Below are 14,242 nucleotides of genomic sequence, written 5' to 3' on the forward strand. Positions count from 1 at the left end.
AAAGCAAAGGCAGAAGTGAAAATGAAGATGCCAGAACTTTTTCTAAATCATTCGTGATGTGATAAAAGAAATATCTGAGGCCACTATTGAAATCATAACTTTAAGCAAGATGTCCAGGAAAGGGCACTTATGTATCATATTTAAGATAAATGAAAATTCAGACAAAGTCAAGGAGAATGAGAACTTGAAAACTCAAATTGATGGTAATGTCAGCTGTCCTTATCAGCTCTGTGTTCACCAGAGCCTAGAGTTGAATTCTTGGTTCTGTAGTGTGACCTTTGCAAATTAACCTTCCTAAGTCCCAGTTTTCTTCTCTGTAAAATTTGAAATAAAAGTATTACTTGATTCATAGGATTATTGTGGGGATTACAGTAAAGTGCTTTATTTGATATGCCATGCTGTCAAAGGCCACCTTGATTCAGAGTACCTTTTATAAATTATCATAATACATTGGAGAGGAGAACCAAGACAACAGTTAAGAGTTGGGTGGGAGGGTGGGGTGAGGGGAAGAATAAAGCTCGAAAGGATTCTTGTTCAGAACAATTGCTTTGGGAGTACTTTGACAGTGCAGTGAAGTATCGAATACAGCTTCAAGTAAGATGCCGCAGAACTATGATGCCAACCTTGTATAGACTATTTCTCAACATAAAAAATACAAATTTAAATATTAGTAATGAAATGGAATTATGGATAGATCAGTCTATACAGAGTTACATGGACCTTGAAAACTCCAAGTCACTAGTGCCCAAAGCCATTCAACACCTGGAAGTGATTAAGATTGCTGCAGCTCAGCCCCAGATTTCTCATTTCATAATAGGTCTGGGAACAAATTTGAGAATTTCATTTCTGATAAAGTCCCAGGTGATGTTCCTGTTACCAGTTGTGGAACCACATTTTGTGAGCTACTGAGAAAATTGACTTGATTATTGTTCTGTCTACATCAAAGCTGATAAAACACATAAGAGGCCACAGAAGATGGAGAAGATGGAGAAATCCGGTATAGACAGCATCTCTCACCATGCTAAGTGTAAGGTAAAAAATATTTGAGGATCATGAGGGGAAAACAGAAGAATGGAATAAAACAGGCCTCAGGAGGCCAGTGGACTTTCATCATAGTAAGTAAACAAGCTCTGAAGCCCTAGGGGGCTTCTTAGTAGATAGAAAAAGAGATCACAAATCATAAAGCATAAGGGAAAAAAAAAGAGACAAGTTGTTTCTCTTTCTTCCTGTTACTAAAAAATAACGAAAAGTTTTTGTCTGACCAGCTGACACTTTAGAGACCTTTCTGAGGGTATTCCAAAATAGTACACTGTTCTGTGATCTATTTGGGAGATCCTTGTGGTTTCCTAAATAGTCATATAAACTTTTAAAATTAAAGAATGAAAAAAACAAAAAAATTCCATGAATGTTTTATGCTTATATGTTATCCACTGATTAAAAGAAGAAAAACCTAAACTTTTATTTCTTGCAAAGAATTTTTTAACTGTTTTTTGATATGTATATTTCAGTAGCATTCATCAGTATTTCCTGAGATACACTTACATTCCTAGGTTAAAAAAAGTGAAAATTAGTACCTAAAAAACAAAATACTTAGGAAAGTTATAAACTGAGTACCAGTCTAAGACTGGTTAGTATCAAACAACATGAAAGATTCCTAACTCAAAAAGGCCAAAAAAGATGTGCTTGATTCAGGAGATGAGGAAAGACATTTGCTCTGATGCAGCCAGCTAAATAATGGAGCTAATGGAAGATTGTACTCATTGTCGTAATTTCACGATGAATGGGGAACTGGTTAAGCACTAATACTATACTACTGTTGGACAGGTGTGTCAGCTACCATGATGCAAAGTATGTAGTAGCCAGGAAGACATGATCAAAGTAGATGGATGTCCACTGGAAAAAAAAAAAATTCCCTGGGCAACCTACTTGAATCTTTAGGGGTAGAAACTCCTCTCTCAGCTTTTTGAAGCAGTAAGTGTTATACAAAGCTGGGTAAAAACAAAATGGATTAATGTCAAGGAGCATGTCTGTAGAGTTATTGGTAAAGGTCAGTGGGATCTTTTTTTATAAAACCTAAGCAACCTGATTCTCCAAGCCAGGCTTAAGCAATACATGAACCGTGAACTTCCTGATGTTCACGCTGGTTTTAGAAAAGGCAGAAGAACCAGAGATCAAATTGCCAGCATCCACTGGATCATCAAAAAGCAAGAGAGTTCCACAAAAATATCTATTTCTGCTTTATTGACTATGCCAAAGCCTTTGACTGTGTAGATCACAATAAACTGTGGAAAATTCTGAAAGAGATGGGAATACCAGACCACGTGACCTGCCTCTTGAGAAACCTATATGCAGTTCAGGAAGAAACAGTTAGAACTGGACATGGAACAACAGACTGGTTGCTAATAGGAAAAGGAGTATGTCAAGGCTGCATATTGTCACCCTGCAAATGCTGGGCTGGAAAACACACAAGCTGTAATCAAGATTGCTGGGAGAAATATCAATAACCTCAGATATGCAGATGACACCACCCTTATGGCAGAAAGTGAAAAGGAACTAAAAAGCCTCTTGATGAAAGTGAAAGAAGAGAGTGAAAAAGTTGACTTAAAGCTCAACATTCAGAAAACTAAGATCATGGCATCTGGTCCCATCACTTCATGGGAAATAGATGGGGAAACAGTGGAAACAGTGTCAGACTTTATTTTGGGGGGCTCCAAAATCACTGCAGATGATGATTGCAGCCATGAAATTAAAAGATGCTTACTCCTTGGAAGGAAAGTTATGATGAACCTAGACAGCATATTAAAAACCAGAGACATTGCTTTGCCAACAAAGGTCCATCTAGTCAAGGCTATGGTTTTTCCAGCAGTCATGTATGGATGTGAGAGTTGGACTATGAAGAAAAAAATTGATGCCTTTGAACTGTGGTGTTGGAGAAGACTCTTGAGAGTCCCTTGGACTGCAAGGAGATCCAACCAGTCCATTCTAAAGGAGATCAGCCCTGGGTCTTCATTGGAAGGACTGATGCTAAAGCTGAAACTCCAATACTTTGGCCACCTCATGCAAAGAGTTGACTCATTGGAAAAGACTCTGATACTGGGAGGGATTGGGGGCAGGAGGAGGAGGGGACAACAGAGGATGAGATGGCTAGATGGCATCACCGACTTGGTGGACATGAGTTTGGGTAAACTCCGGGATTTGGTGATGGACAGAGAGGCCTGGCGTGCTGCAATTCATGGGTTCACAAAGAGTCAGACACAACTGAGCGAGGAAACTGAACTGAAGTGAACATACTGTTCAGCATAATTATTGCACCAATTTACATTCCCACCCACAATGTAGGAGTGTTCTCTTTTCTCCATACCCTCTCCAGCATTTACTTGTAGAGTTTTTTGATGATGGACATTCTGACTGGTATAAGGTGGTACCTCATTGTAATTTTGATTTGTATTTGTCTAATAATTAGTGATGTTGAGCAACTTATATGCCTATTGGCCATCTGTATGTCTTCTTTGGAGAAATGTCTATTTAGGTCTTCTGCCCACTTTTTGATTGGGTTTTGGTGGTGGTGGTGGGTTTTTGTTTTTGTTTTTTTTTGTCATTGTGTTTGGAAACTAAGCCATTGTCATTTGCAATATTTTTCCCACTCCATAAGTTGTCTTTTTGTTTTGTTGCTGCAAAAGCTTATAAATTTGATTAGGTCCCATTTGCTTATTTTGGCTTTATTTCTTTTGCCTTGGGAGAATGAGCTAAGAAAACACTGCTACGATTTATGTGATAGAATGTTTTGCCTATGTTTTCTTCTAGGAGTTTTATGGTGTTAGGTCTTAATATAAAAATCTTAAGCAATTTTGAGTTTATTTTTGTGTATGGTGAGGATGTGTTCTAACTTCATTGATTTACATGCAGCTGTCCAGCTTTCTCAGCACCACTGACTGGAGAGACTGTCATTTCTCCAGTATATATTCTTGCCACCTTTGTCAAAGAGATGTGTGAGTTTGTTTCTGGACGCTCTGTTCTGTTCCATTGATCCATGTCTGTTTTGGTGACGATACCACACTGTTTTGATTACTGTCACTTTGTAGTATTGTCTGAAGTCTGATAGGGTTGTGCTTCCAGCTCTGTTCTTTTAACTCTCAAGATGGCTTTGGCAATTCTGGATCTTTTATGGTTCCCTATAAATTTTAACATTATTTGCTTTAGTTTTGTGAAAAATGTAATATGTAATTTGATAGAGATCTCATAATCTGTACATTGTTTTGGGAAGTCACTTTAACAATATTGATCCTTCCAATCCAAAAGCATGGAGTATCTTTTCATTTCTTTGGATCATCTTGAAGATTTTGGACACAGCATTAAAAGACATAACTCTGTGACATCAACAACTGAAAAGGGTGGGGGTGCAACAGTAAAGGAGCAAAGATGTTGGTATGTTATTTAAGTAACAGACTAGATTTTTACACCTTTAGCACATTAAAAGCAATCTCTGTGATACCTGCAAAGAAAATACTTGTGAATATACAAGAAATGAAATAAGAAAGGAATTTAAATGTTTCCCTATCCCTTAACGCTTCCCGTGTAGCTCAGTCCATAAAGCATCTTCCTGCACTGCAGGAGACCTGGGTTCAATTCTTGGGTCAGGAAGTTCCCCTGGAGAAGGAAATGGCAACCCCCTTCAGTATTCTTGCCTGGAGAATCCCATGGACAGAGGAACATGGTCGACTATATAGTTTATGGGATCGCAAGAGTCAGACACAACTTAGCACTATCTCTCTCTAACCCCCAAAATCAACCAAGCACAAAAGTAGATAGTAATATAGAGAATGAGAGACAAAAAAACTGTAAGACATATGGAAAACAAATAGCAAGATGAAAGAATTCCTTACCAGTAATTAGTTTAAATATAAATAATGGGGAAATAGTGGAAACAGTGGAAAGTTTTATTTTATTGCGCTCTATAATCACTGTGGACAGTGACTGTAGCAATGAAATTAAAAGGAAAGCCTTGACAAACCTAGACAAAGATCATATAGTCAAAGCTATGGTTTTTCCAGTAGTCATGTACACATGTGATATTTGGACCTGAAAAAAGGCTGAGTGCTGAAGAATTGATGCTTTCAAATTGTGAAGACTCTTGAGAGTCCCTTGGACTGCCAGAGATCAAACCAGTCAATCCTAAAGAAAATCAAACCTGAATATTCAGTGGAAGGACTAATGCTGAAGCTCCAATACTTTGGCCATGCAATGCATAGACCTAACTGATTGGAAAAGACCTTGATTCTGGGAAAGATTGAGGGCAGGAGGAGAAGAGGGCAACAGAGGATGATGGTTGGATGGCATCACCAACTCAGTTGACGTACGCTTGAGCAAGCTCCAAGAAATAGTGAAGGAGTGGGAAGCCTGCAGTTCAAGGAGTCGCAAAGAGTTGGACAGGACTGAGTGACTGATACTTTCACTTACATTAAAATGGGGGTAAGTGTTGGAGATGAGAAGAAAGCTCGCATAGATATCCAATCAAGAAATAATGGTGATGTAAAGCAGGATTAGAGGCAGCTAGTTACAGGAGTGGATTGGTTTTAGTTTTATTAGGCAATTTAAATTAGACCAGTTATTACTTGAAGCTCTGAAATTGAAAATTAGGTTTATTCTCCTGAGCAAAATGTAAGTTTAGAGGAGGATCTACCATAAACCAATAATGTAGGATGTATAAACTCTAAAGAAATAATATTAAGTAAGCTATTCTTTGGGATTATCCTTTTTACTGCTCCTCTTTATAGTTAAAATAGTAGCTTCTACCAAATTTTATACACCTAAATAATTGTAGTCACCTATTTTTCATTTGATGACAACATGAGTAATGACTTCATCATGCATAGACCTTCAGCTTCTTTTACACTTTGTCGCTAGTCCTATTTAGAATAGTAACACCTTGGTATCAGACAGTAAGAAATAAAGAGTCCAGTGTTCTGTTTAGTCGCTCAGTCATGTCTGACTCTTTGCGACCCCATGAACTGCAGCACGCCAGGCCTCCCTGTCCATCACCAACTCCCGGAGTCCACCCAAACCCATGTCCATTGATTTGGTGATGCCATCCAACCATCTCATCCTCTGTCGTCCCCTTCTCCTCCTGCCCTCAATCTTTCCCAGCATCAGGGTCTTCTCAAATGAGTCAGCTGTTCGCATCAGGTGGCCAAAGTATTGAAGTTTCAGCTTCAACATCAGTCCTTCCAATGAACACCCAGGACTGATCTCCTTTAGGATGGACTGGTTGGATCTCCTTGCAGTCCAAGGGACTCTCAAGAGTCTTCTCCAACACCACAGTTCAAAAGTATCAATTCTTTGGCGCTCAGCTTTCTTCACAGTCCAACTCTCACATCCATACATGACCACTGGAAAAACCATAGCCTTGACTAGACGGACCTTTGTTGACAAAGTAATGTCTCTGCTTTTTAATATGCTGTCTAGGTTGGTCATAACTTTCCTTCCAAGGAGTAAGCATCTTTTAATTTCATGGCTTCAATCACCATCTGCAGTGATTTTGGAGCCCAGAAAAATAAAGTCTGACACTGTTTCCACTGTTTCCCCATCTATTTGTCATGAAGTGTTGGGACCTGATGTCATGATCTTAGTCTTCTGAATGTGGAGCTTTAAGCCAACATTTTCACTCTTGTCTTTCACTTTCATCAAGAGGCTCTTTAGTTCCTCTTCACTTTTTACCTTAAGAGTGGTATCATTTGCATATCTGAGGTTATTGATATTTCTCCTGACAGTCTTTGATTCCAGCTTGTGCTTCCTCCAGGCCAGCATTTCTCATGATGTACTCTACATATAAGTTAAATAAGCAGGGTGACAGTATACAGCCTTGATGTACTCCTTTTCCTATTTGGAACCAGTTGTTGTTCCGTGTCCAGTCTGTTGCTTCCTGACCTGCATACAGGTTTCTCAAGAGGCAGGTCAGGTGGCCTGGTATTTCCGTCTCTTTCAGAATTTTCCACAGTTTATTGTGATCCACACAGTCTGAGGCTTTGGCATAGTCAATAAAGCAGAAATAGATGTTTTTTCTGGAACTCTTTTGCTTTTTCCATGATCCAGCTGATGTTGGCATTTTGATCTCTGGTTCCTCAGCCTTTCTAAAACCAGCTTGAACATCTGGAGGTTCATGGTTCACGTATTGCTGAAGCCTGGCTTGGAGAATTTTAAGCATCACTTTACTAGTATGTGAGATGAGTGCAGTTGTGCGGTAGTTTGAGCATTCTTTGGCATTGCTTTATGATTCACTGGTAAAATTTGAGGAGGAATTCAGTCAAATGTAATTTAATAATCTATTGTCTGATAATAATAATATTACCTATTGGCAGATAATATTATTCTCTTCTTTTGTCATTAAACAGTTGAAAGAAAGTGTATAATTAGACTTTTATTTTTCCTAAATTTTTATTTTGAAATTATTAGAGACTCACAGAAGTTGCAAATGTAGTTCATAGTGTTCCATAAACCCTTCACCCAGATTCTCTGTAGCGTGATGTCTTATGATATTGCAGGTCAAAACCATGACAAAAAACGTTGACCTTGGTATAACACTGTTAACTGAACTATAGACCTTATTCAGTTCTCAACAGTTTTTACTTGTACTCATTTTTGTGTGTCTATTTAATTCTCTGTGACTTGATCCCATGTGTATATTTTGTGACATTGCAATAAAGATACAAAACTGTTTCATCATTACAAAGAAAATTCTTAATGTAACTCCTTTTTTATTATCATACTCATTCCTTAGTTCTGTTTCTTTGCCATCATGTATCTGTTCTTCATCTTTATAATAATTTTGTCATTTCAAGAATTTTTTAATGTAATCATGCAATATGTAATATTTTTGTGATCAGCCTTTATTTTTGGTCTCAAAGCGTAATGCCCTTGAGAGCCATCCACAGTATTGCACATATCAGTGGTTAATTTTTTTTTTTTGCCTCAGTTTTAGTCCCTGATGTGGATGTTTCCATTTCTTTAACCCCATTAACTCATTGTAGGACATTTGTATTGTCTTCAGTTTTTTGGCTGTTCCAAATAAACTTATTATTGAGACTCATATCACAGATTTTCATGTGAGCATAAATTTTCATTTCTGTGATATAAATACCCAAAAGTGTAATCACTGTGTCACATGGTAAGGGTTTGTTATAAGAAATGGCCAAAAGAAACTTTGCAGAATGGCTGTAACATTTCACATATCTCACCAGTCATTGTATGTGAGATCTTTCTTCTCTTCATGCTTACCAGCATTTGGTGTTTTCTCTGTTCTATTTTTGCTTTTCAAATAAATGTGTACCTTGTTGTGGTTGCAATTTGCCTTTTTCTAATGGCTAATGTGTTTCAGGTGTTTATTTGCTATCCATATAGCCTCTTTGTTTGAAATGTCTGTTTATGCCTTTGACCCATTTTTCTAGTTGGATCGTTTATGGTTGAGCATCAGTCTTTTGATTAATACTTAATTTACAGTCAAAATTTATGTATAGGCACTGAAGTGTGGTGTGTATGTATGTTTCTTTCACGAATGATCACCAAATGGTCATGGGTCACCCTGTGCATGTTTTTAGTGACTTACCGGAAGTATATTCAATACAAGGAGGCAGTTTAGACACCACCCTGTGACCTCAGACATTTTACTTAGCTCTACTGAGCATGTTTTCTCAGTCCATGAAATGGGGAGAAATATATTTTAATTCCATTAGTACTGTGAAATAGCTACTAACATAGCTTTGAAAAGATAAAGTATATTGTCAAGTCTCTCTCCCATTTTTTTAGAATTTACTTTTTATTGTCTCGGGTACAGTTGTTCCATTGTTCCCTGTGATTTCAGACCTTTTTCACAGTCGAGTATCTTAAAACAGAATGAAGATGTAATTTCATATTCCTGAAAGGGTTTTTCCCCACACACAAATCTGATTTAAGAGAAAAAAATTTAGTAGGATAAAATTAAAATAATCAGTGTAAAGATTGTTAAGCAAGGTGCCTTGAATAAAGAAAAGGTTGCTAAAAGGTGCCCTAAGGCAGCTGAGAAAACCACTTTTCTCCTAAGAGGGAAGCTTAAGGAACCAAAGCATCGGGAGAGTACTCTGTTCTTGTACTCTATTCTGGCCTGGAGCCAGAATCCTTCTGGGACTTAAGTGAAGTCGTGTCCGACTCTTTGCGACCCCAAGGACTGTAGCCTATCAGGCTCCTCCGTCCATGGGATTTTCCAGGCAAGAGTGCTGTAGTGGATTGCCATTTCCTTCTCCAGGGGATCTTCCCGACCCAAGAATCGAACCTGGGTCTCCCGCATTGCAGGCAGACCTTTTTCCATCTGAGCCACCAGGGAAGCCTCAACTGGTTCTGGGACTTAGGCCTCGTCTATACTGTAAGGGAGGGTACGGATTTGCTTGCTGTCTGTCAAAGCATTGCTCTGCTGCTGTCCTGTAGAAACTAATTCCAAAGGTGGTTGTCTAAATGTCAGTATATGAAATTAGTAAGTATGAATATAAAAATATATCACAGGCAGATCTTCCTTCAAGTTGTTGAAATTTGTGCTTTTTAAAATCAGGTGGCTAAGTAGCAGTTATATATAATCAAGTATATATACTTATAACTATGTATATAATATATATGTATTTTATATTTGTGTGTGTGTGTATATATATAGATAGATAATAGTTATGTATAATGAAGTATAAGTAGATCGGGTTTAAATCCTGACTGACCTTTGTACTGTTATGGTTTTGGTCAGGTTACTTTTCTGTGTCTTCTAATCTGAAAGAGGTATTAGGATTATTCCATAGGATTATTCTGAGAATTAAATGAGATAATAAATTCAAAACACTTCTAACAATTCCTGACTAAGTTATTATTACCTGATTAGTGAAGTACTTCTCTAGGAAATTGCTGGTGAGAAAATTAGATCTTTTAGTTGAAGATGTTTATCTATGAATATATTGCCCTCAAGGAGAATTTTACAGAACTTTTTTTTTTTGTTATTATATATATACATATATATACACACACACATATATATTATTCCAGTTAATGCTTGGAATTTTTAAGTATTCTCAATTTGGTGGCATTGACCACAAAATTTTGTGTAGTATGATATGTTTATGAATAAAGAGAAGGACAGGCAATTCTGTATGTTTGCAGAAGAAACATTTTACCTAGTCTGTAATGACTGTGTATAATTGATGAGTGTAGCAAGAAAGCAAAGTTTTTCTGGAATAGATGATCCTGTGGAATGAATGTGGGGAGAAACATTCTGTACAAAGGAAACACATCCATTGTTTTTTGTTTGTTTGATTTTGTTTTTAAAGGCAGAGAAAGGAAGCTGAATACTAGATTGAAAAGAAAGGTAGAACTAATTATAAGAACCATCTAAAATGTGAAATGGGAGTGTCAAATAACCTGTAGTTAGGTAAAGAGGAGCCATCGAGATTTTTTTTTTCTGGTTTTATTAAGAAATAACTTACATATATCACTGTGTAATTTTAAGTTGTGCAGCATAACGGTTTTATTTACGTATTATGAAATGATTCCCATAGGTTCAACTGAAAATTTTTAAAGTTTCAGAAATTTTAACATTTTTCATGTTTTAGAACTTGTGTGAGTCTGTAATAGTAAATTCTTAATTTCTGTAAGCCAATCATCCTTATATTCATGCTAAAATTTTTTATTATTTTTTAAAGGATTTCAGTTTGTGGAAATGAGCAGTCGTAAATCAAAGAGTAGCAACTTAATACAAGCAGACTACATTTCACAGGTTAGTGTATATTTTCATTAATCTGAAGGCCTGTTACCATGTAAAGGGGATAAGAGAAACAGTCATCTTCTTAACTTGAATTCTTCCCTTTTTATGTATGAAGAACCACACTTTGCGTTGCCAAGGGGAAAGTGTCTTTGCTGCTTCCTAATTTCAGCCTCTCTAAATGTTTGGATAGATGGAATCCTAATTTTATTCATGTCTTCTTAAATGTTCTCAAGTTTCAATTTAGTTTAATATCTTCAGAGTTTTTCACTTCTTAAGGTAAGTTTCTTGAAAAGTATTTTATTCCTTTTGTTGCGGTTGTAAATGAAATTATTTTCTTACTTTTATGTTTTATTTGTTCCTAGTTTATCTAAATGAAATTGATTTTTCTATATTAATCTTGTATTCTGTAACCTTGCTAAACTCATTTATAATATTTTTTTTTTAGTTTATTCCTTTGGCTTTTCTGTGTATAACATCATGTCATATTCAAAGAGATACAGTTTTACTTCTTCCTTTCCAATCTGTATGCCTTTCATTTCTTTTGTTGTCTAATTGCCATGACCAGAACCTTCAGTATAATACTGAGTAAGCTACCAAGAGCAGACCATTTTTTATATTGGAAAAATGTGTTCAGTCTTTTACCACTGAGTATGATGTATGACATTAGCTCAAACTCCTGCACAATTGCACTCATCTCACACGCTAGTAAAGCAATGCTTAAAATTCTGCAAGCCACGCTTCAGCAATACATGAACCGTGAAATTCCAGATGTTCAAGATGGTTTTAGAAAAGGCAGAGGAACCAGAGATCAAATTGCCAACATCTGCTGGATCATCGAAAAAGCAAGAGAGTTCCAGTAAAACATCTATTTCTGCTTTATTGACTATGCCAAAGCCTTAGATTGTGTGGATCACAATAAACTGTGGAAAATTCTGAAAGAGATGGGAATACCAGACCACTTGACCTGCCTGTTGAGAAACCTGTATGCAGGTCAGGAAGCAACAGTTAGAACTGGACATGGAACAACAGACTGGTTCCAATAGGAAAAGGAATACGTCAAGGCTGCATATTGTCACCCTGCTTATTTAACTTATATGTAGAGTACATCATGAGAAACACTGGCCTGGAGGAAGCACAAGCTGGAGTTAAGATTGCCGGGAGAAATCTCAATAACCTCAGATATGCAGATGATACCACCCTTATGGCAGAAAGTGAAGAGGAACTAAAGAGCCTCTTGATGAAAGTGAAAGAGGAGAGTGAAAAAGTTGGCTTAAAGCTCCACATTCAGAAGACTAAGATCATGGCATCTCGTCCCATCACTTCATGGCCAATAGATGGGGAAACAGTGGGAAAAGTAGCTGACTTGATTTATTTGGGCTCCAAAATCACTGCAGATGGTGACTGAAACCATGAAATTAAAAGATGCTTACTCCTTGCAAGGAAAGTTATGACCAACCTAGACAGCATATTAAAAAGCAGAGACATTACTTTGTCAACAAAGGTCTGTCTAGTCAAGGCTATGGGTTTTCCAGTGGTCATGTATGGATGTGAGAGTTGGAATATAAAGAAAGCTGAGCACCAAAGAATTGATATTTTTGAACTGTGATGTTGGAGGAGACTCTTGAGAGTCCCTTGGACTACAAGGAGATGCAACCAGTCTACCATAAAGGAGATCAGTCATGGGTGTTCATTGGTGGGACTGTTTTTGAAGCTGAAACTTCAATACTTTGACCACCTGATGCAAAGAGCTGACTCATTGGAAAAGACCCTGATGCTGGGAAAGATTGAGGGCAGGAGGAGAAGGGGATGACAGAGGATGAAATGATTGGATGGCATTACCGACTCAATGGACATGGGTTTGGGTGGACTCCGGGAGTTGGTGATGGACAGGGAGATCTGGCTTGCTGAGATTCATGGAGTCACAAAGTGTTGGATGCAACTGAGCGACTGAACTGAACTGATGATGTTAGCTGTGATTTTTTGTGGATATTAACAGGTTGAGAAAGTCTCCTTATATTCCTAGTATATTTAGTGTTTTTATCATAAACGTTTAATATTTCTTTTTTTTTTTTACTTTACAATATTGTATTGGTCTTGCCATACATCAACATGCATCCGCCATGGGTGTATACGTGTTCCTCATCCTGAACCGCCCTCCCACCTCCCTCCCCATACTATCCCTTTGGGTCATCCCAGTGCACCAGCCCCAAGCTTCCTGTATCCTGCATTGAACCTGGACTGGCGATTCATTTCTTATATGATATTATACATGTTTTAATGCCATTCTCCCAAATCATCCCCCCCTCCCTCTCCCACAGAGTCCAAAAGACTGTTCTATACATCTATGTCTCTTTTGCTGTCTCGCATACAGGGTTGTCGTTACCATCTTTCTAAATTCCATATATATGCGTTAGTATACTGTATTGGTGTTTTTCTTTCTGGCTTGCTTTATTCTGTATAATAGGCTCCAGTTTCATCCACCTCATTAGAACAGATTCAAATGTATTCTTTTTAATGGCTGAGTAATACTCCATTGTGTATATGTACCACAGCTCTCTTATCCATTCATCTGCTGATGGACATCTAGGTTGCTTCCATGTCCTGGCTATTATAAACAGTGCTGCGATGAACATTGGGATACACGTGTCTCTTTCAATTCTGATTTCCTCAGTGTGTATGCCCAGCAGTGGGATTGCTGGGTCATATGGCAGTTCTATTTCCAGTTTTTTAAGGGATTTCCACACTGTTCTCCATAGTGGCTGTACTAGTTTGCATTCCTACCAACAGTGTAAGAGGGTTCCCTTGTGTATATACTTGAGGAGTCTAGCTGGGAATGGGTGTGATATTTCTACACTGGCTTAACCAGAACTACATTTTTTTACAGCAAAACTTAATGTTATTGACATTCCTTTGTAAGACCTTACTTACCTTCTGTTTAAAGGAAAGTGTTTAATTATGCTTTTAAAAATACTGGACTGGAATGGATGGATTTAACTCAGATGATCATTATATCTACTACTGTGGGCAGGCATCCCTTAGGAGAAATGGAATAGCCATCATAGTCAACAAAAGAGTCCAAAATGCAGTACTTGGATGCAATCTCAAAAACGACAGAATGATCTCTTTTTGTTTCCATGGCAAGCCATTCAATATCACAGTAATCCAAGTTTATGCCCTGACCAGTAATGCTGAAGAAGCTAAAGTTTAACGGGTCTATGAAGACCTTCTAGTACTAACACCTTCTAGTACTAACACCCAAAAAAGATGTCCTTTTCATTATAGGGGACTGGCATGCTAAAGTAGGGAGTCAAGAAATACCTAGAGTAAGAGGCATATTTGGCCTCGGAGTACAGAATGGAGCAGGGCAAAGGCTAATAGAGTTTTGCCAAGAGGACGCACCGGTCATAGCAAACACCTTCCAAAAACACAAGAGAAGACTCTACACATGGACGTCAACACCAAAATCAGATTGATTAT

The 14,242-nt window shown here is 37.6% G+C and overlaps 1 protein-coding gene across 2 annotated transcripts in view; it reads left to right on the forward strand.

Annotated features, from left to right (window-relative positions):
- Nucleotides 1-14,242, forward strand: part of ORC4 (origin recognition complex subunit 4) — a 96,917-nt gene that overhangs the window by 33,041 nt on the left and 49,634 nt on the right. For both annotated transcript variants that reach the window (XM_027561318.1, XM_027561329.1), the window contains one exon: nt 10,704-10,777. In XM_027561318.1, the coding sequence (XP_027417119.1) occupies nt 10,721-10,777 (57 nt within the window). In that variant the 5' untranslated portion in view covers nt 10,704-10,720. The remainder of the gene's footprint in view (nt 1-10,703; nt 10,778-14,242) is intronic.

Source organism: Bos indicus x Bos taurus, chromosome 2, assembly GCF_003369695.1.
Source record: "Bos indicus x Bos taurus breed Angus x Brahman F1 hybrid chromosome 2, Bos_hybrid_MaternalHap_v2.0, whole genome shotgun sequence".
NCBI classification, from domain to species: domain Eukaryota; kingdom Metazoa; phylum Chordata; class Mammalia; order Artiodactyla; family Bovidae; genus Bos; species Bos indicus x Bos taurus.